Below are 22723 nucleotides of genomic sequence, written 5' to 3'. Positions count from 1 at the left end.
GCCTGGGGCTCAGCTCTGGCTGGTGGCACACAGCTGCTCCCCTGGTGTGATGATGCTCCTTGCAGCTATCCAGGCTCTCCTGTGGGCTGGTGCTGATTTGCTCTTGCAAAAGGCAAAAGATTAATGAAAACTCCAGGATCATGAAGGAAATGCAACCCCAAAACCTCTGTCACTCCTGGCTAGTGACTGAGGAATAACTGAGACAGGATTTTATTCTTTTTGTTCTTATATACTTTTTCAAGGCCTTTGTTTTGTTCAGGCTTAACAGCAGATCAGCTTTGACAAATCACTTCCAGACACACAAAACCCATGGCATGCAACACCCCACCGCTGCCAGGAGGCTGGATGGAGCTGTGCTCTTGCACAACCTGGTGCCCCAACTCATCCTACCACCGTGGTTCACCTTTTGGGCTGGGGTCTTGGGCATGCCTGCAGCCAGAGGGGTCTCAGGGGCTGCTACCACTCCTTAGGCTGAAGGTTGGACTTAATGATCTTAAAGGTCTCTTCCAACCAAGCCCAGAGCTGGGGCATCTTTCCTGGTAGCCTGGGAGAGGTCAGGGAGCAGGGATGATGTGCAAGCAGACCTCTCTTGCAAACAGATCCTGCAGAGTTCATAGCTCCTCTGGGCCAAGGGCCAGAAGGGCCTTCAGACCACCCCTCCTGGCTCTTGGCACCACAGGTCTCTGCTGGCCAGCAGCCAAGTGAGCAGAGCAGTGACCTGGTGGCAGGGGACAAGCTGCTTCTCTGTGTGCTGCCGTGCCCATGGTGTGTGTGGCCGTGCCATGGCCCTGCCAGCCCCAGCAGCACGGCTCAGGAGGCAGGTCTGAGCCACAGTCACCCAGCTGCTGCTGAGCCACCCCTCCCCAGCTGGCACTCTGGAAATGTTTCTTTTCATGTGCTTGAAAGCAAGGAGCTGTTTCTCCTCCTGGCACTGGAATTCCCACCAGAAAACTGCTGGGGGAAGAGGGCTCGACCCTGCCTTCACCCCAGGGCTGCTTCCAAGTCTGGATGGGGAATTGTGGCCAAAACACACACATGAAGTAAGGCAGAAGGAAAATAAACCCAAAGCCCCCTGAGCATCCCTGTGCCCTTGCAAACTGGCAGCCTGGCAGGCAGAGCTAAATGTGGCTCAGGCTGATCCCAAGCAGCCAGAAAAGAGGTTTGCAGAGGAAAAAAAGAATGAAAAGAAAGGGGGGGGGGGGGGGGGGAGGAAAGAGAAAAAGAGAGAAAGAAAGGAAAGAATGGAAAAAGAGAAAGGAAGAAAGGAAAGAAAAAGGAACATTTAAAAAGGGGGAGAAAGAGAGAAGGAAAGAAAGAAAGAGAGAAGGAAAGAAAGAAAGAAAGAAAGAAGGAAAGAAAGAAAGAAGGAAAGAAAGAGAGAAGGAAAGAAAGAAGGAAAGAAAGAAGGAAAGAAAGAAAGAAAGAAAGAAAGAAAGAAAGAAAGAAAGAAAGAAAGAAAGAAAGAAAGAAAGAAAGAAAGAAAGAAAGAAAGAAAGAAAGAAAAGAAAGAGAAAGAGAGGAAAAGAGAAAATAAAGAGAAGGCAGAGCAAAAATTTAGCTCCCTCCGTGGAAGGAAGGGAGCAGGGCAGCTGCGTCCCCCCCGGTGGCAGCCCGGCCCTCTCCGGGTGGCTCTTCCTGCTGGTGCCTGGGGACGCCCCAATTCCTCCTCCTCCTCCCCCTCATCTCCTCCTCCTTCTCCTCATCTCCTCCTCCTCTCCCTCCTCTTCTCCTCCTCCTCCTCCCCTCCTCCCCGCTGATTGGTCCAGCCCGGCTATATTTTGCCCCTTCCAGCCCAACATCATCCCAAAAGTTTTTTTTTTTGGGGGGGAAAGGGGAAAAAAAAAGAAAAGAAAAGAAAACAACAATAAAAGAGGAAAAAAAAAAAGACAAGGAAAGAAAGCAAAACAACCCAAGCCGACCCCAAACCCCCTGAAGCGGAGGCGAGCGGCGGGGCTGCTGCTCGGCGGCTGCTTGGACACCCCCGGTTGGGAAGCGGCGGGACCCGGTTTCTTTCTCCGGTAACCCGGTCGGGTCGGACACAAAGTGCTGTCCAGCTGGAATGAATATATCTGAGTCTAACTACTGCCGAGAGGAGATATCGCAACCCCGGGGCGACTGTTCATGGGTCACCGCCGCCGTGCCGGCCGCTGAGCCCGGGCTCGCCTTCCCTCGCCCCCCGGGCGCCGCCTCCCCCGCCAGCCGCACGCCCAGCCCCGAGCCCGGCTTCGCCTTCGGCCCCGCTCCCGGCGGCGCGGCCCCCGCTGCGGCCCCCGCCGCGGCCCCCAGCCGCTCGCCCAGCCCCGAACCGGGCTATGGATACAGCCCTCCGGCGGGCCGGGCCGAGGGCAAGGCCGGCGAGGACTCCCGCATCCGCCGGCCCATGAACGCCTTCATGGTCTGGGCGAAGGATGAGCGCAAGCGGCTGGCGCAGCAGAACCCCGACCTGCACAACGCCGTGCTCAGCAAGATGCTGGGTGAGCGGGACGGGCTGCGGGAGGAGGGCATGGGGGGATAGGGAGCTGGTGGTGTGGAGATGAGGGGTACGGGGCTGGGGATGTGGGGATGTGAGAGCATGGCGCTGGGCATGTGGAGATGCGGGGGTATAGGGCTGGGGATGTGAGAGTGTGGGGCCGGGGATGTGGGAATGCAGGGGTATGGGGCTGAAGATGCAGGGGGCTGCAGGCTGCAGGAATATAGGGTTGTGGGACGTGGGGTTACAGGGCTGGGTATGAGGGGATGTGAGGTTAGGGTACTAGGAATGCAGGGATGAGGGGATGTGGGGTTGGGGGTGTGATAATGTGACAGTATGGAGCTGGGGATGCAGGATTGTGGGGCTGTGGAGCTGTGGATGCAGGCTGCAAGTGTATAGAGCTGAGGAAGAAAGGATATGGGGGTACAGTGCTGAGGAGGCAGGGATGTGGGAGTATGAAGGTAGGGAGCTGAGGATGTGGAGATGTGGGGCTGGAGATGCAGGGAGAGGTGGTTATGGGGCTGAGGATGTGGGCTGCAGGAGTCCAAGGCTGCAGGATGCAGGGGTATGGAGCTGAGGAAGCAGGGATGTGGGAGTATAGGGCTGGAGATGCAGGGATATGGGGCCAGGAACGTAGGGAAAGGTGGTTATGGGGCTGGGGCTGTGGTTACAAGGGCTGGGAATGTAGGAACATGAGGTTATGGGGCTGGAGATGCAGGCAGCAGGAGCCCAGGGCAATGGGAATTGGGACAGGCTGCAGGGATATGGGGCAGTGGGACACAGAGTTACAGTGCTGAGCATCTATGCTGCAGGAGTACAGGCTGTTGGGATGCAGGGATATGGGTCTGGGGATGTGGGTTCAGGGGTAAAGGGTATTGGGATTCAGGGATACAGGGCTAGGAGTGCAGGATGAAAGGATATGGGGCACTGGGATGTGTGGTGCAACGGTACAGGGCTGTGGGCTGCAAGGATGTGAGGCAGTGGGACATGGGATGCAAGGCTGTGGGGCTGTGCTAGCCAGGCTCATACAGGACTATGGGATGCAGATTGCAAGGATACAGGGGTGAGGGAGCTGGGATACAAGGATGGGGTGCTGTAGGATGCAGGGATAGTGTGTATGGTGATGAGGATGTAAAGTTAGAGGGCAGTGGGATGCCAGCTGTAGGGATATGGGATGAAGGGGCTGCAGCTGCAGGTCTGTGGGGACATGGGCTTCAAGGATGCAGAGTTATGGGATCAAGGATCAAGGATTGCGGGGTGCAATGCTACAGAGCTGTGGGATATGGTGGGATGGGGGAATATGAGGCTGTGGGTTGTGAGGATACAGAGCTGCTTGTACACAAAATGCCAGGAAACAGGGCTGTGGGATGCAGAGGTGCAGGGCTGTGGAGTGCACAGCTGCAGGGATGCAGGATATGGGAAGAGAGGGCTGCAGGATGCGGGATACACGACTGTAGGATGCGGGATGTGGGAACACGGGAAGCAGGATATGGGTAGAAGAAGCTGCAGGATGCGGGACAACGGGAAGCAGGATATGGCTGGATGGGGCAGCAGGATGCAGAGACACAGGGATGCGGGATGTGGGGACTGGGATTTGGAATGCAGGGCTGCAGGGACTTGGGATTCAGGATAGGAGTCTGCAGGCTGCGGGGTTTGGGGATGGACAGTTGGGGCTGTGGATGCAGGATGCAGGGAAGCAGCGCAGCAGGGACTGGGCTGTGCCAAGGGGCAGCGGGAGGCAGAATTCCCAGCCCTGGCCGAGGACATCTCCTGGCCCCACTGGGCTCTGAGCCCCCTTCTCCTGCTGGACCAAAGCACTGGGCACAGCCTGAGCCTGCTGCTGGGGCACAGGGACAGCCCTACTTGGTCTCCCATTCCCTGACCCTTCACCATCTCAACACTGGGACACCTCTATGCCACTGAGTTCTTCCCAGCCCACAGGCTCCCTCTCCCCGGGCGTCCCTGCCTCCTGTCCGTCCCCAGGCGGCCGAGCTGGTGTCACAGAGCTTCGCTCTCCCCTTGCAGGCCAGTCGTGGAAGGCGCTGAGCGCCAGCGACAAGCGTCCCTTCGTGGAAGAGGCGGAGCGGCTGCGGATCCAGCACCTCCAGGATCACCCCAACTACAAGTACCGCCCGAGGAGAAAGAAGCAAGCCAAGAAAATCAAGAGGATGGAACCCAATATCCTCCTGCATAACCTTTCCCAGCCTTGCAGTGACAACTTCAGCATGAGTCACCATGGCGGCAGCCAGCCGGGCCACCCCCAGCCTCCCCCACTTAACCACTTCAGAGAACTCCACTCCATGGGGTCGGATATTGAAAACTATGGCTTGCCAACTCCTGAGATGTCTCCCTTGGATGTCTTGGAACAGACCGAGCCGGCGTTTTTCCCCCCTCACATGCAGGATGACTGCAGCATGATGCCCTTTCGTGGCTACCACCACCATCACCAGATGGAGTTTCCCCAGGAGAAGTGCATGGGGCGGGACGTGGCCGTGCCCTATGCTCAGACCCCCTCACACTTGGCCGACGCCATGAGGACTCCCCATCCCTCCAGCATATACTACAACCAGATGTGCTCAGGAACTCAGAACGGGCTTTCTGCCCACCTGGGCCAGCTCTCACCCCCGCCTGAAGCCCACCACATGGAGAGCGTGGATCACTTGAACCAAACCGAGCTGTGGACAGACGTTGACCGCAACGAGTTTGACCAATATTTGAACATGAGCAGGACTCGTCCCGACGCCTCGGGACTCCCTTACCATGTCTCCCTGTCCAAAGTGACTCCTAGGAGCATCTCCTGTGAGGAGAGCAGCTTGATATCAGCCCTGTCCGATGCCAGCAGCGCTGTTTACTATAGCCCCTGCATCACCGGTTAGGTCGGTGCCACCACCCAGTGCCCTCACGTGGGAGAGCCCCAGCTCTCCCCTCCCAACAAAAAGCCATCCTCCTTTAACCACAAGCTCCATAATATTTAGAGTATCTCATTAAATGCCTTGCTTGCTTTCTCTGTTTGGTTTTGTTTGTTTGTTTGTTTTCTTTTGAAGGTTTCTGGGGGGGTTGCCTCTGCGGAGCCCCACGCTGAACTCACTGATACGCCATAGAACGATGTAACACAGATGATAGTCGCCTTGTCCCAGCGCTTCCCTGCCCTCCAGCCCTTGGCAGGGTCTACCCACAACTCCCACCACCTCCAGGGGGCATTTCGAAGCCAATCCCAGTAAATCCTGCCTGAAACAACTGCTTCCAGGATGAGCCAAAACCGAGCTGCCCCCCCCTCCCCCCTCCCCCCAGTATCTCAAACCCAAGGGCAGGAGAACTTGTGGGGAGAGGAGTGGAAGAAGGAAACCCAACCTTTGGAGAAGACTTTGCCGGGGCCACGGAAGCGCTGGTGCCTGTTGGGGTGGGCTTTAGGACAGGTTTTTTTTACTGTATTCTCAGCAATATATTTTAATTGGGCAACAAAAGTATATTTTTACTAAGCATTTTTATATATAAAATGGTATTTAATGTCTTTTGGGGGTGGTGGTTTGGTTTTTATTGGACTTTTTAAGGAGAAAAATCAAGGGATAGCCACGAGATCGAAAGCGTTTATGTAGCAAAACAAGAAATGAAAAGGGGGAGGGGAGGGGGAATGGGGAGGGGGAAAAAATGGAGAGGGGGAGAAATGGGGAGGGGAAAAATAAAATGGGGAAGGAAAAAATAAATGAGGAGGGAAAAACAGCAATGGGGAGGGGAAAATAATGGGGAGGAAAATAATGGGGAGAGGAAAAATGGGGAGAAAAAAAATGGGAAGGGAGCTAAAAGGGGGGAGTGGGAAGAAAAAAGGGAAAAAAGGGGAAAAAAGAGCTATTTTGTGCAAAAGGGAAGGACAATGTAAATATTGAGGAACAATTGACTGGAATGATTATTTTTTTGTACAAAAGGGGGGGGATAACGGCTGCAAACACTTTTATTGTCTAGAGCTGTATGGAGAGCAAACTGTTTTATACTGGTTAATTATTAAAACATCTTCATCTAATTGTTCCCATCTTGTGTGCTGCCTGTGTGAACACATTCTTTCCGCCAATGCATGCTGCCCCAGCCATTGCCAGACTTTGATTTGCTTCTTTCTTGGCCCTTTTTTGTTTGTTGTTGTTGTTGGGGGGTTGTATTTTTTGCCTCCCCCCCCCCCCTTTATTTTGAAGCCGCTGCTGAATGCTTTGACAACCTGGCAAATGAATTCGTTTCCAGGCTGCCTCCGGCCCGCCCGCCCTCGGGCTTCCCCCAGCAGCGCTGCTGGGACAAGCCGGCGGCTCCGGTAGCTGCGTGGGGAGGTTGGTGGCCCGCGCATCACCGTGTCGTGATGGCCTTTGGAGGAGAAGCAGCTGTTCAGGGAGTCAGATTTAATAAGCCATAGAATTGTTTGGGTTGGAAAAGACCTCTTAAGGCCGTTGAGTCCAACCATCAACCCAACGCCACCGCGGCCATCCTCCTCCTCCAAAAGGGGTCTTTGCGTGGTTGTTGCTTTGCCACTGTGGTCTCCATGGCTCACCCCATTTTCCCATGGAACCCCCCCCTAGAAAAAACCCCCAGAGCCTGGCTGCTCCAGCAGCTCCACCTGAGTGCTTGGAGCTGGACAAACCCCTCCTATTCAGGAGCTCTTCCACCTCCCAGGCTCTCTCAGAGCTCTGCTAAGCAGCGCATCTGGCTGAGCCATCGCCGGCCTTTGCTGGAGCTCCATCCCACGAAGCCCTTTCATGATTTACAGTCTTTTTGTGTTCAATTTGCAAAGGAGAAATGACAATCTGCTGCCTGAAACCCCGGTGGCATCCGTTCCTTGAGCGCTGGGTGATTTAAACCAGGCTGATAGCACCAAAAAAGGCGATTTGAGGAAAAAAACAACAGCCCCAACCCAAGAGCAACCCAAACCACCCCGACCCAGGCTGGATGGGAGAAGAGTCCTTTTGTTGTTGTTGTTGGCACAGAATTGCCTTTTAGGGGAAATGGATATTTAACAAATGACATTAATTTTCGAGCTTCTCCTAAATTAAATTCACATTAGTGTTAACAGGACTCAATCCTGACTCACTTCATTATTTCACTTCATTTTGGGGGGGGGTGTTGGGGGGTAAGGGGAGGGTTGGTGGTTGTTGTTGTTCGAGGCGAAGCGCTAACAAACGAGGAGCGCTCCGGGGGCCGGCGGCGTGTTCCCATGGAACGCCAGCAAGGCTCTTCATTGTCTTTCCATATACAGCATGTGAAAAAAAAGGAGAAATAAAACACGAAAGAAAGGAGGACTGCATGGAAAAATGACCTCACTACCTACACGGGAGGGCTGGCGGGCGCCCGGGCGGGTGCCAGAACCCCAGGGCCGCGGCAAACAAACACCACCCCAAATGAGAAGCATCCTGTGCCTGTGCCGCTGACGATGACTATGAAAGGAAGCAGCCGGCCGTGAGCTTCATCCCGCTCCAGCCGGGGAGGAAGGAGATGAGGAGGCGGGGGTAGGAGGGGGGCAAAGGAAAGCAAACCCTGACTTCATTTTCCAGCCCCCAGCTTCCAGGTACCTTCCAGGCGAGGATGCGATCACTTCCTGCGCTTCAAAGCGGCGACGCGCGCCGGCCCTCGCCCAGCTGCCCCGCGGGGCCGGATCCCACCGTGGAGGAAGAGTGAAGTCATTTTTCTCCAGCAGAAATTCCCTTCTTTCCCCATAGCTCGGGCTGTGCCAGCTCGCCTCTGAGCCCCGAGCACGGCTACAAATCCTCGGGGTGGGTTTTTGGCAGCGGTTCCTCGCTCTGGAGCAATGTGGGTCCAGTGCCGCCCGGTTTGGGGTGTTTGCAGACACGGGGAGCATGGCTGGGCATGGAGTGGAGGCTTCCCAAAGCTGTAAAACTGTTGAGAATGGCATTTTGATGTAGAAGTGGGGAGAGGGAGTAGAGAGTTGGCTCACTTTGTGGCCAAAGATGCTGCTGCTGTGGAGCTGGGGTGGGTTCCGGACTGCAAACCGCAGGGTGATGGATGGCGACTCCCATCCATAAACACCCCAGGGGTGCTTGTCACTAGTGTGGCCAGCAGGGCCAGAGGAGGGATTGTGCCCCTGTGCTCAGCACTGCTGAGCACACACCTTCAGCCAGCACTCAAGTGTTGAGACACTCCAAGAAGAACATTGAAGTGCTGGTGTGGGTCGGGAGAAGGGCAGGGAAGCTGGGGAAGGGTCTGGAGAACAGGGCTGGGGAGGAGCAGCTGAGGGAGCTGGGGGTGTTCAGCCTGGAGAAAAGGAGGCTGAGCAGAGACCTCATTGCTCTCTGCAGCTCCCTGAAAGGAAGCTGGAGCCAGGTGGGGCTTGGTCTCTTTTCCCTAGGAACAAGAGAGAGGATGAGAGGAAATGGCCTCAAGTTGCATCAAGGAAGGTTTAGGTTTGACTTTAGAAGAACCTTCTTCACTGAAAGAGCTCTCAGCCACTGGTACAGGCTGCCCAGGGAGGTGGTGGACTCACAATCCCTGGAGGTGTTTATAAGCCACAGAGATGCGGTGCTGAGGGCCATGGGTTAGCACCAGGTTTGGTACAGTTAGAGAATGGTTGGACTTGGTGATCTTAAAGGTCTTTTCCAATCAAACTGATTCTGTGATTCTATGCTGGAACCAGGGGGCTGCATCATTGCTATAGCACCAAGTGGGTGCTGTGCACCAGGGCTGACCCAGCTCCATCAGGAGAGCAGAGCCTGAAGAGCTGCTGGCTCCTTGCCAAGCTTTTGCCACCCCAGTTAGCGACCCATGTTCCATTGGATGCCAAATCCACCCTCTCCCAGCTTCACTGGGCTTTGGCTCTTTGGCTTTGCTCAGCTGGAGGATGGTTAAGGCAAACCACAGCTCAGAAAACCCAGCATGGGATTAGTTAGGGTTGGGGCATGGGATGAGCTGCTCCAGCCATGCCTGTGGAAGCTCAACAGTCTCAGCCCTCCCAGGACACATCCTGCACCTCCAGGGCACTGGGAGGACCTTTGTATTTTTAACATCAGCTCCTTTCCCTGCCCCCACCCTCATGCAGCCGTGCTGGGACCAGGAAACCATCCAGTGTTGTATTTCGTGCCGGTGGCTCAGGTGGGATGAGGGACTGGGAATGGATGGGGCTGGAATATTTGGGGGATGATTTCACTGCCGTTATGGCTCAGGCTGGGGCTGTTACCACGCAGCCCCTTCTGATTTTTATGACTTAATCTCTCCAAAACTTGAGGCCTGATGGTTCTGGACTGTGGGGGGGAGGAGCAAGAGGCTCTTAGCAGGTCGTTACAGCAGAAATGTGGAGAAGGCATTTGACAGGTAGATGGAAATGCTGACAGTCCACCCTGACAGCCTTCCCGGGGCTGCCGTGGAGCTGAGATGGGGGAGGCACCACCGAGAGCCTGCCTGGGATTCGTGGGCTGGTGGCATCTGCTCCACATTCTCTGGGCATGTGGGGTGGTGGATGCCACCCAGGGCTCACTGCCCCATGACTGCTTCTGCAGTGACGCATGTGGGTGCCAGCAGCCCCTGTCAGGGTGGCATGTGGTGTCTGTGCCCATGTGCATCCCTGCATGTGTGCAACCCTGCAGGCATCCAGGCCATCCCTGTGCATGCACTCATGTGTGTCAGTGTGTGCATCACTGCATGCACCCATGCATGTGTGTGTGCGTCCCTGGGTATCCATGTGCATGGATCTCAGTCTCTGTGGCCATGTGTGTGCAGCTCTGCATCTGCACAAGTCTGTGAGCATCCCTGTGTGCATTTCTCTGCACATCCAGATGTGTACATGCATGTGGATCCACTTCTCCATGTGTGCATCCATGTGCATGCACATGTCTGTGTGCATCTCCATGTGCACGCCCCTGTGTGTGTCCACGTGTGTATCCATCTGCACATCCACATGTGCCTCCCTCTCTGCTTCCACAAGTGTCTCCATGAGATTTCCCATGTCTGTGTATCCATGGACATATCCAGATGTTTACCCATGTGCACATGTGGGTTCTGCTGGAGGTTCTCCACCCAGGTTTCTGGAGGTTCTGGGTTTGAGGGCACCATAGGGGCAGGATGGCATCACCCAGACATCCCAGGAGCCTGTGCCAGTGGCCCCTCACAGCTCCAGGCTCATCACTCCTGAGGCCAAAGCTGCAGCAGGGACCCGCTGGGAGCTGGGACAGCTGGAGCCATCCTGGCTGGGAGCAGAGCAGAGAGGACACCCCCCCAGCACCACCACACCCCACAGCCACACAGCCTCGCTGAAGTCACCCTGGTGGGGATGTTAAGAGGGAATTAGAGCTTCTCAATCCATGTATTTTGGGAGTTCACCACCACAGCTCCCTGCGGTGGGGACATGGCTGGGAACGGGAAGATGCTGGGGGTGCTGCTTCCCCACCCCACGGCACCAGGCAGCTGCTGCAGGGCTGCTGATGGGATTTATTTTGCTTTCCCCTCTTCCATCAGAATAAAAACCATCCTGAAAATTTATCAAAACCAAACCTGTTGGTGGGAAACTGCTCCAAAAACATTTCCTGACTCGAGAAAGAGAGCTTTGGAAAAAGCCCAAAGTGAAGTTTCCAGGTTGGGGTTTTTTAATTATCACTTTTCAGGTGGGAAGCGAAGTGCTTGGAGATGTGAGCGGAGAGGCTACCCACAGGGAGAGGGCTGAGCTGCAGGGAAAGGCTTCAAAGGCTCCCAGCACAACCTCTCCCGACCGAGCAGAGGGAAAGCTCCCAAACCTTCCCCAGGTCTCTGCGCTGCAGCCCGGTTTGGGAAAGGCAATGGTTGGAGCTCTCCCTGCTGCTGGCAGGACAGGAAAGGCCACACGTCCCCCACGGCCGTGCCCGCGGCGGGCAGAGCAGCGCAGGGTGGGCACGGATGTTCTCCCAGCTCTGCTCCAGAGCAGTTTCCCAGCGCCATTCCCTGGATGCTGGCAGGGGGGCAGCTGCCTGCAGAGAGCTGGGGCCACAGTGTTGTAAATATGAGAGGGTTTGTGAAAGAAAAGGCAAAGAGGCCAGCGAGGAGCCGTGGTGTGCCCTGGGAAGGCTGCACAGCCTGCAAGTCATTTCTTCTGGGGTTCTCTCGCTCTGAGGCTCAGCTTCTCCAGCACCAGTAGAGCTCTGGTTGTGGCTCCCCAGCTCCTGGCATCACCCCCATCAGCTCTCACAGTCCTCCTCCTGCCTTGGGGCCGGCAGCAGCAGCCCCACAGTACTGATCTGCTCATCCAGCACCATGCCTGGCTCTCCTGCTGACCACGGGAAGGCAGGTTTGGTCCTCACTGCATCAGTCAGGGACCAGTCTAGAGACTTCTTCCCCCCAGTGCTTCCCCCCACCAGAGCTGCTTTGTGCCCCTCTTTGGAGCTGAACCAGCAGTGCTGGGGTGCACTCAGAAGCCAAAAGGCTGTGGAAGGCTGGAAGTGCTCTCCAGAGGCCACCTAACCCTGTCCCAGTACAACCAACACAACCAACACCATGCGACCTAATCCATCACAGCCACCACAGCACAGCATAACCTGACACAACCAACGTGACACAGTCAGAGCCAACCCAGCCCAGCACAACCCACCTTAGCCAACCCCACCCAAAATAACCTCACCAAGCTGAAGGCAACCTAATCCAACCAGAGGAAACCCAACCCAAGGGAAGGCAACCAACAACCCATCCAAACCAGCCTAACCCATCCTAACCAACCTCACCCCTCCTAACTCTACTCAACACAACCCAGCCAACCTCCCCCAACCTAACCCATCACAATTAAACCAATCAATCTAACCTAACCTAACCTAACCTAACCTAACCTAACCTAACCAATGAACCACAACCTAAGCAATGAACCTACTCCAACCTAACCCATCACAACCCAACCAATCAACCTAGCCTACCTAACCCAACCCAGCTTCCCCATCACCTCCCTCACAGTTGAGCTCAGCCCTTCTGGGACATCACAAGGGGTCTCAACAGAAATCTCTCCTTCCTCCTGCTTTCAGCAGCCCCTGGGGGGGTCTCTCCCAGCAGAGAGCTGAATCACACCCCCCCAGCAGCGCAGGAGCGTCAGAGGCTGTCTGAGGCTCGTGGGGAGAGTCAGGCCGGGCCGCGCGGGGCCGTTTCTGGGAAGCCATCCAGCCATCCGCTGGAGAGAGAGGAGTCTGCCTAAAAATGACTCTCCTGGCTCCCCTCCACGCTCCGACCATCCCATATGGAAGAAATGTACATTTTCCATCAATTGTTTGTATTTTTCAGTTAAAGAAAGAAGGAGGAGAGAGGGGGGAAGGAAAAAAAAGAAACCCAAAAAACCCAGGGGGAGAGAAGGCAAAGGGGGCTACAGATACACCCCAGTGCCGGTGACAGCAGATAGGCCCCATGGTGGAGAGGGAGAAACCCTGGCTGCAGTTCAAGAGACTCAAACGTGTGGTATGGAACAATAAATTTTCAGGGTGTTTTGACATATTTGGTGGTCGCTGCCTCGCGCTTAATGAGCCTCGGCCCACGGCGGAGGGGAGCCGCGCGGCCCGGGCTGCTTGGCAGCCGCCGCTGGGCTGGGGGTCGGAGGCCGGCGAGGCTGGAGGTAGGCATTGAGGTGGTCCTGCTGTGTGTGCCCCGGGGGGATGTGGTAGGAGGACGTGGTGCTAGGGACCAGGCCAGCACACTCGGAGGAAGGGATGCTGAGGGCACCGTGGCGCCGCGGCGCCCGCAGGGACGAGCGGCGATGCCAGCGCGCAGGAAGCGGCATCAGGAGGTGGGGTTGAGTTTGGTGGAAGTGGACGTGCAACGCAGTGGTGATGTCTCCGGGCAGCATCCCTCCCACCCTCAGAGCCCGGACAACCTGTGCTAACATCCCCAGGCTGGACCTCAGCCAGGCTGTGCTGCTTTGCCTGCAGGGAGACCACCGGCTCCACATCCCCACTGGCACGGGGAGACGGCTCGAGAGGATGGGAGAAGCAGAACCCTCCACGTCCCCTGCCTCTGTGCCAGGCTGCCCAGCTTCCCCCCTGCCCCTCCCCATCTGACAGGGCTCGATCAGAAAGATGGACATGAAAGTGGAGCTTGGCTCTGGTTTCTCTCTCATTCAGAACATTCAAAAACTATTAACTGCGGTGGGGGTAAGCCAGCAGCTGGTTTTAATCTCGTGCTCTTCCAATTGTGCTGGGCTTGGGGTGGGTTGGTGTTTTTTTTCTTTGCTCTCACTGCTATTTGTGAGCACTTTAAGTGACATGGTTACATGTATTTGATTAAAAAGCTGTAATTCAGCGAGTGCCTTTGCTTGTAGCCTACCAAACAGCTTAAAGACACAGCAGTTATTTACGGTGGTCTCCTGCTCCTCCAGCTCTGCTGAAAGAGAAGATGACAAGGAAACCGTGGAGGAGGAGGAGGGGGGATGGAGAGCAGCAGAGAGGGGACACACAATCCCTCCCGGCTCTCCCAGCATGGGGAGCACAACTGGATGCTTTCCTGCGCTATAAAACTCAGCCTGCTGGCACCAACCTGGTCTTTGGGACCATCTTATGGGTATGGAAAAGGAGCTGTTTGCCTCTGGGACCATGGTCCTTTGAAATAGCCTCAAGCTGCTGCAGGGGAGGTTTAGGTTGGAAGATTCTCTTTCCTACAAGAGCAGTCTGGGATTGGAACAGGCTGCCCAGGGAGGCAGTGGAGTCCCCCTGCATGGAGGTGTTCACAAAACAAGTAGATGTGGCACTTTGAGACATGGTCTAGTGGTCATGGAGGTGTTGGGTAGAAGGTTGGACCTGATGGTCTTGGAGGTCTTTTCCAACCTGAATGGTTCTGTAGTTCTAGGGTTAGGTCTCAGCCCTGGCAGAGAGGGGACAGTGAAGAAGGAAGACCTGGGTTGGTACAAACTGGTCCCCATCTCACCCACAGCCAGATGTTGCAGGACCTGGCTGGGACTGAGAGATACTCCCTGCCCACATCCAGCCCCTGCCCTCACAGGGCTGTTGCCAGCTCTGAGGAGCCTGTCCCAAGACAGCAGCTCCTTTTCCTAAGGAGGAAAAAGCCTTTATGAGATCCCAGCAAGGAGCCATGGCCCCATCCAGTGAGAGCCCTGGATTGTCTCCCATTAACCCCAGCATGTCCTGCAGCACAGCTCTTCGGCTCAGCTTCTTCACAAACTGTGCCTTTCACCTCCAAAAGCAGATATGAAGCTGCAGAGGAGGGAAGAGAGAGATGGGGGCTGCCCTGCACCCCCTCAGGAACCACAGCAGACACCTCTCCCTACTTTGCCAGGTCCGAGGAGCTGCGACACAGCAGTGGGGCATGGCCTCCGTGCCCCATCCCATCTTATCCCATCCCATCCCATCCCATCCAATCCCATCCCAGGCCGGCTGCATTCCTCTGCATGTGCCCAGGCTGGGCGGCAGGCATGCCCACGTGTGTGTGTATGCACATGTGTGTGTATGCACATGTGTGTGTATGCACATGTGTGTGTGTATGCACATGTGTGTGTGTCTGTGTATGCACATGTGTGTGTGTGTCTCATCCAGCCTGGCCTGGAACACCTCCAGGCAGGAAGCATCCACAGCCTCCCTGGGCAGCCTGTGCCAGTCTCTCCCCACCCTCACTGCAAAGAATTTCTTCCTCATCTCCAGTCTCAATCTGCCCTCTTCCAGCTCAAAGACATTCCCTCTCCTCCTGGCACTCCCAGCCCTTGTCAAAAGTCTCTCCCCAGCTCTCCTGGAGCCCTGCAGGTACTGGAAGGCTGCTCTGAGGTCTCCCTGGAGCCTTCCCTGCTCCAGGCTGAACAGCCCCAACTCTCCCAGCCTGTCCCCACAGGGGAGTTTCTGCAGACTCAGCTTTGTGGCCTCCTCTGGAGCCTCTCCAGCAGCTCCAGGTTCTTCTTGGGGCCCCAGAACTGGAGGCAGTGCTGCAGGTGGGGTCTCAGCAGAGCAGAGCAGAGGGGCAGAATCCCCTCCCTGTGCTGCTGCTCTCCCTGCTCTGGCTGCAGCTCAGCACTCAGCTGGCTCTGGGCTGCCAGGGACCGTTGCTGGCTCCTGGGGAGTTTGTCACCAGCTGGCACCCCCAAGTCCTTCTCCTCAAGACCATTCTCAAGACTGCTCAATAACAATGAACCCAAAAGCTCTTGCACCTCACCTGCCCCATAGCCCTCGATGTGCAGTCCTGGGCACACGGACACCCCCAGCATCACCCAGAACCCCTCTGAAGCACTCCAGTCCTCCCCTCCATCCCTGCCTGGGGTGGCAGGGGGAGCAGGATCTGCCAGGGCTCTTCCTCGCTGGCCGCTGCCCGGGGATCACCTGCAGTTCAGCTGATTTATGAACGGAGAATTTTTCGAGCTCCGTTTCCTTTCCATTGTTGTTTCAGTTGCTGCGCTCGCTTCCTCCCGCCGCTGAATGCCTCCTGCCACGCTGCGAGCGGTGAGAAAGGCGGCGAGTAAACACTCACACTCGGCCCGGCAGCTGGGGGGCAAGAGCCTTCTCCCCTCCCCGAAATCAGGGCAGGGCATGAGGCTGCCCACCGGCCGGTGGATGCTGTGCTCAGAGCGAGCGGAGCCCCAGAGCGGATCCCTCCTCTCCTGCAGCTGTGATTTGGGATGGCGAAGCGGCATCCCAGCCCCCCCGCCCCAGCAGCACAGCCCCTGGGAGGCGGCAGTTCCACGGGGATGCTGCTCTCCCACGCCTCGGTGGGTGGTGTGACTGGAGGGACCCAAAATAGTTGTGCTGAAGGGAGGTTTACCTCCCCATGGAGGGCAGGGTCCCCCCAGCCTTGGGCTTTGCTCCTCTGTAGCTGGGTTGAGTCATTGTACCCAGCTCCATCCTGGTTCTGGGGCTGAGCACTGGTGCCAGTCTCCATCCCCGTTCCCAGGCTGAGCAATGGTACCTGGCTCCACCCCAGTTCTTGGGCTGAGCACCGGTACCCAGCTCCATCCCTGCTTCCATGCCAGGGTGATGCTCAGGTGGACACAGGCTGTCCTGCAACCGCTGTCCCCTTCCTTGGCACAGAGAGGCTGCTCTGGAGGGACCCTGAATCTCTTGACAGCAAACCCCTCAAAGCAAAAGAAGAACCAACCAAAGGAAAGGGAACAAACCTCAGCTGCAATCTCAGCTCAACGCAGCACCCACATGCCCACCACAGCCACCTGCCAGCCCGTTCCGGGACCACCCAGGAACCCCCAGCCCGCCGCAGACCCCCCAGGCTGCGCGGCGGGCAGCTGCCCATCCCTGCCCGCGCCGTCGTCCTGCCCTTTCGTCCCCGCACCCCCCAGCCCTGCAGCCCCCAGCCCCAGCTCCCCGGGGCCAGGAGGGGGGAAAACAGGAAGCTGTCCCCAGCACGCGGCTGCGGAAATGAGACAAGCAGGCTGGAGCGGCGCGGCCGCGGGAGGAAGCGGACGGGATATTTGGATCCGACCCTGAATTCTTGGCCTTATCTCTGCGCCACAGAGACCCAGGAGTCCTTACAAAACAGAGCCCAGCTGGAGCCAGGCCCGTGGCTGGGGACGTGGCCTCGTCCCGCTGCCGCCGCTGGCACCGCGCTCGCCGCCAGGGCGCTGGGGGCCAGCCCGCTGGGGTGGGTGGGAGCTGCATCCCCACGGGTGGCTGGAGAAGGGACCTTGGAAGCACAGAACTGTTGGGGTTGGAAAAGCCCTCTAAGGTCATCCAGTCCAACCAGCAAGCCAACACCACCATGGCCACCAAACCGTGGCCCCAAGTGCCATGGCCACAGGGAACACCTCCAGGGACTGGGACTCCACCACCTCCCTGGGCAGCCTGTGCCAGTCCCTGACCACTCCTGCAGCAAGGAAATCGTTCCTAGCAGTAAGTAGGAGCAGAATCATAGATTATCGAGCCCAACCCTTCTCTAAGTCTACCAAGGCTGGTGCTAAACCCTGTCCCTCAGCATCACATCTCTGTGGCTTTGAAACACCTCCAAGGATGGGGATTCAGCCACCTCCCAGGGGAGGCTGCTCCACTGTTTGATAAGCCTTTGCTGCAGGGAGGGGATGGAAAGTCCTGGGTGGTCCCCATGTTGCACATCCCATCCTTCAGCAGGGATTTGGGGACTGAGGAACTCCCCAGCATCCCTAAATCTTGGGGAAAAAATCCTGTTGGTGTATGACCCTCCAGGGCATGAGTTCCTCCTTCTCCATGGGGAACAATTCAGTGTCCTGTCCATGTTCTGCACTGGGACATCTTCAGGTGGGGGTGTGATGGGGACACCTTCACCTCCCATTCTGCTCCTTCCTGCACTGGTGGTAGAGCTGGGGTGCAGGAAAAGTGGTGGAAGCTGCATGCCTGGAGACATTCAAGGTCAAACTTGATGTGGCCTGAGCATCCTGATCTAGTTGGAGATGCTGGAAGTGGGGAGATTTAGACCAGAAATTAGGAAGAAATTCTTTCCAGGGCGCAGGCTGCCCAGGGAGGCTGTGGCTACTTGATCCTTGGGGGTGTTCAAGGCCAGGCTGGATGAGGCCTTGAGCAACCTGGGCTGGTGGGAGATGTCCCTGCCCATGGCAGGGGGTTGGAACTGGATGATCTTGAAGATTTCTTCCAACCCAAACCATTCTGTGACTCTGTGCCCCTGCTCCCTGCAGGGGAGTTGGCCAAGATGACCTTTGAGGGTCCCTTCCAACCATGCATGCTGGGCTTCCATGATTCTACGGCACCAGACCCCTGCCCACGCTGCCTTCCTTGCCCGTGAAGGGTTACAGCGAGCCCAGCTTGCTCCATCTCCTCCTTCCAGCTGCTGCTGCTCTCCCCTTTGTTGGGTTTTAATTCTTCCTGGTAACAATGCCCTGTCACTTCATATCCAGCACATGGAACTCGGCTGGGGAATAGAGAACGGCTCCGAGCTGGCAGCGCCCGACCCAAAGGCAAAGGTTTCTGCAGAGCTTCCTAAGAGCAAGCAGGGGAACAGGGCAGGGGTGCTGGCATCATCTCATGGGAGCTAAGGCTGCCACCAGAGCCCAGGGATCCACAGCTGGGCTTTGGTAGGGTCAGCCTCTCATTTGTCAAGTGGTTGTGAAAATGAAGCAGGAGGCCTGGAGCAGGCGCAGGGACACCCGGGGGCAGTGCTGGGAGCAGCTTGAGGTAGGACAGCAGCTTGATGGAGTGAGCCCACACGCAGCCAAGGGCACCCAGGCGGTGGCAAGAAGGTGGCACCTCGGTGGCACCTCTGGAGCTGGAGAGTGCCGGTGGTGTGGGCGATGCCCACGGGCAGGACCTTCCGTGGAAGGCTGCTGCAGCCAGCAGAGCTGAGTTTGGTGGCTGAGAGGGAGGGGGGCAGGGTGTGACAGGTCACCCTGGCACAGGCTGAGACTCCTCCTCTGCGGGGAGGAGGACAAAGGATGGAAGCGGCTGCCCCGTTGCAACACATCCCCGGCGAGCACAATGGAAATGCCATCCCCTCTCTTGTGAAACAGGAACCTCATATGATCTCGCCGGGCGCGGGGCTCTCGGGCTGGGGACGCTCTGAACCACGCTGGGGACGCTGAGAGCTGGGGATGCTCTGAAGGCTGGGGACGCTCTCGTAGGTGTGATGCTCCCCAGGCTCCTTTCTCCGCTCATGGGGAGGAACAGGGCTGGTGGGGGCTGCCCCGGGGTACCCCTGCCCTGGTGCCACCCCCATCACTCGGAGACTCACTGTCAGGAGAAAGATCACAGAATCATCAAGGCTGCAAAGCCCTCTAAGATCATCAAGCCCAACCTTCTACCCGTCACCTCCAGCACCCACAGCCACTCACTGATGCCACACAACCCACACCAGGGGCAAAATACCTGCTGGCAGCCCCCCACCCCCCCAAAACACCACTCCATGGAGGCACTCACAGCCCTGCCAAGCTGACCCCTCCCACCCCTCCAGCCCTGCTCCAGGACTCTTAACCAAACCTGGTTCTCCCTTTATGTTCTTGACCCCAGATTTAATTAGCCCCCCAGCTTCCTGCCTCTATGAGAAATCACTTCCTCAAGCAGGTGGCTGAGACACCACCAGGGCTGTTGTTGTTTTCTTCGGAGGCTCGGGGTGGGGGGAGGTGGTAAATGGGGGCGGGGGGAGAGTTTGTTGTTTATTTTTATATTTACAAAGCACAGCTTTTTCCTGGTGCCGGGCATCGGAAGAGGGGCAGGATGTGACCTTCATCCATCTCCTCCTCGCTCACACAATGTGGCTGCGAGCACCGTGGGCCATCGCTGACATTGTGTCGTGTCCCCTCACCACGCTGCCGCTGAGGATGGGCACCTCCCGCCTCGCCCCGCCGGCACCCGACCCCTGCCGGCACCCAGCCCCCGCCGGCACCGAGCCCCTGCTGGCACCCAGCCCTCGCCGGCAACCGGCCCCCGCCGGCCCCCGGCCCCTGCCACCCTCCGCATGCACAGAGGGGGGAAAAGGGAAAAGAGAAAAAAAAGGGCAATAATAGGAAGGTTGCTGATTTCCTCTCTGCAAAACAAGCAGGAGCAGAGCGTGGGAAGGAGAGAGAGGGTCCCCTTGTGTCCCCTGGGAGCTTCCTCTTCTGTCGGGGGTGGCCAGGGCATGTTGGCCCCTCGTTTGTCCACGCTGACCCCTGCTTTGCCCTGTGCAGGGGGGAAATGAGCTCTTTTGTCCTGGTCCATGGAGCAAACGAGCTCTTGTCTCCCACGTGTGGGGCAAAGGAGACCTTGTCCCCCGTGCACAGAGCAGAAGAGAACTTTGATGGCATCACTGCCCCGGGGAGGGAGGAATTTGCTGCAGCGGGTTACAAAAGCAAAGGGGCTGTCTTCCAAGAGCATCTTCCCTGCCTGGCCCAGGGCTTGACAATCCTTTTGGGGAAGAAATTGTTCCTCATGCCCAATCTAAACCTCACTTGGTACAATTTGAGGTCATTTCCTCTCATTCTATCACTTCTCCATTGCAAGAAGAGACCAACACCAACCTGGCTGCAGCCTCCTCTCAGGGAGCTGTAGAGAGCCACAAGGTCTCCCCTCAGCCTCCTTCACCCCCAACTCCCCCAGCTGCTCCTCCCCAGCCCTGTTCTCCAGACCCCTCCCCAGCGTCCCTGCCCTTTTCTGGACCTGCTCCAGCCCCTCAATGTCCTTCTTGGAGTGAGTGGTCCAGAACTGAGCCAGGATTTGAGCTGTGGTTTCCCCAGTGCCAAGCCCGGGGGACAATCCCTGCCCTGCTCCTGCTGGCCACACCGCTGCTGATCCAGGCCACCTGGGCACACCCTGGCCAGCTGCTGTCACCCAGCACCCACAGGTTCTTTTCTGCTGGGCAGTTTCCAGCCCCTCTGCCCCAAGCCTGGAGCCTTCATGGGCTTGTTGTGACCCAGTCTCAGGGGCCAGCGCTCGTCCTGGTAGTTCACCCAGTCGGTTAATGTATTCTTCCATTCCCCAGCACCTCCTCGTCTCAGAAGCACACACGGGAGCAGGTGCGGCCCCACCGGGGTACAGCACCCAGAGCACCCACAGGACCCCCACCCAAGGGCCTTTATGGGTGCCCAGCTGGGTGCAGGGGAGCCACGGAGCAGCGGGGCAGGCTCCTGCCCAGGCTGCCCGGCGCAGTTGGCCATGGTTAGGTTTGGCAGCGGCCGCTGGCCTTGGGCTCACCAGGGGAGGCAGAGAGCAGAAGGAAAGCTGGGCTGAGGGCAATTTAATAAAGTTCAGCGTTACGAGCTGGGGAAAAGCTGTGGAACACACAAGTGGTGAGGCAGGATTAATCTTCCCTTTAGTCTTGGGAATTATGTTTTCATTAATCCTAATTTTTCCAGATGTTTCCCTCCTTCTACCCTGGCTCTTCAAAGCCTCTGCGGCTGCGGGTTCGAGCGGAGCCATGAGAACGTTTTCAAGGGAGAGATTCAAAGCTTCAATTGCTTCCTTTTTGTTGTTGTTTGGTTTGGGGCTTTTTTTTTTCTTTCTCTTCTTTTTTTTTTCCTACCCCCCCTCCCCCTTTTCTCCCCCCCCCCCCCAGGCTGGGCTGTTGGGGAGTGCATGCCTGTGGGGTCCCCTGCACATGGTGTGTTACACAATGTGCTAACAACATGGAGAAGGCCACTCGGACCGCGTGATGCCGCCGTGACGTCTGTTTGTCTCTGTGTGTCCCCCCCTCCCGCTCCTCTCCCCGGTAGGACCCGGTTGTGAGGGGTTTGGGAAGCAGGCATTGGAAGGGAAGCAGGGGTTGGCCTCCTTCCCACCGCCTGACAAGCAGCGCCGGAGCTCCTGGGGTCAGAGCTGGACCCAGAACGTTTCAGACGCGCTGGGCGCTCGCTGCCGGCTGGCCCGGGCAGCAGGAGGGGGTTTGTGTGGCACCTACGGAAGAGCTGGAGCAGGAGCCAGGAGAAGCTCCCTGGGGTAGCCCAGCCTGACAGCAGGATTTGTAAGGAACAGGGAACTTTGGGGTGCTGCAGGCTGGGAAAGGTGGTGGGGAGAGGAGCGCTGGGGAGGCTGGGAGGAGCTGTCAGCAATTCTCTCCTGACCACCTAGTGTCTTGCCTGGGCATCTGCTCAGTGCTCTGCGTGGCAGAGTCTGGAGGTCCTGCTCCATTCTGCCCAGCAGCAGGTCCTCAGCACCCATCCCTGGCTGCCAGCACCTTGCCACAAGGCTGGAGCACCCAGGCATCCTGCGGGGACTAAGCTGGAATTCCAATTCCTTCTAGCCCAGCAGAACCCTTCTGTGGATGCCAGCCCCAGGCTGGGGGCACCCAACCACCCCACAGGGATGAAGCTGAAGCTCCTGCACCCATCCCTGGGTGCCAGCACATCAGCACAGGCCGGGGGCCCCCAGCGCCACCACAGCATTCCCAAACCTTCCCCGGCCGGCCGCAGCCCTGCAGAGCCGCAGGACCCAGCCGCTGCCGCCGGGGCCGGGCTGAGCGTCCCCTGGTCTGACGCAGGAGGGTCAGAAAAGAGGATCGGAGCAATCCTGCTGCTCTCCAGCGCCCGGGATTCGGATCCATGGACTTATATGGCCTGCCAAGAAAAGGCGGCGGGAGCATGCCCGGCGTCTGGAAATCCAGATAGGACTAGATCCCTTCCTCAGCAGTTCCTTGTCCCTGGCTTTCCAGACCAGAGGGATTTGTTAAATTTGCAGGAGTGTTTGCTCCCAGTGCCACGGACTGGCTGCTGCCAGCTGGGCTCTGGCAGATCCTGTTGCCTTATATGACCCTCGCTTGATTCAGCTTTGCTTTGTATCCAGAGCCCTCAGCAGGGAGCTCCTCGAGCAGCCCCAGCGTGGATCATGTCGCAGTGGTTCCCCAGGCCCCCTCCCACACTGCCCACACAGTGGAAGGGGGCTGTGGGGGTGCAGTTCAATGCTCCCCTCGCCGCCCCAGCCCTTGCCAGAT

The 22723-nt window shown here is 57.4% G+C and overlaps 1 protein-coding gene across 1 annotated transcript; it reads left to right on the top strand.

Moving 5' to 3' along the window:
* The first annotated feature begins 1822 nt into the window (after positions 1–1822).
* Positions 1823–5730, top strand: SOX18 (SRY-box transcription factor 18). Its single transcript, XM_054173702.1, has 2 exons — positions 1823–2474; positions 4496–5730. Exons 1-2 carry the CDS (start codon positions 2060–2062, stop codon positions 5344–5346), a joined length of 1266 nt encoding a protein of 421 aa, XP_054029677.1. The 5' UTR covers positions 1823–2059; the 3' UTR covers positions 5347–5730.
* Positions 5731–22723: the final 16993 nt, after the last annotated feature.

Source organism: Dryobates pubescens, chromosome 26 (assembly GCF_014839835.1).
Source record: "Dryobates pubescens isolate bDryPub1 chromosome 26, bDryPub1.pri, whole genome shotgun sequence".
NCBI lineage: Eukaryota > Metazoa > Chordata > Aves > Piciformes > Picidae > Dryobates > Dryobates pubescens.
Note: the sequence above shows the minus strand (reverse complement) of the source record. Positions and strands in the feature narration are given on the sequence as shown.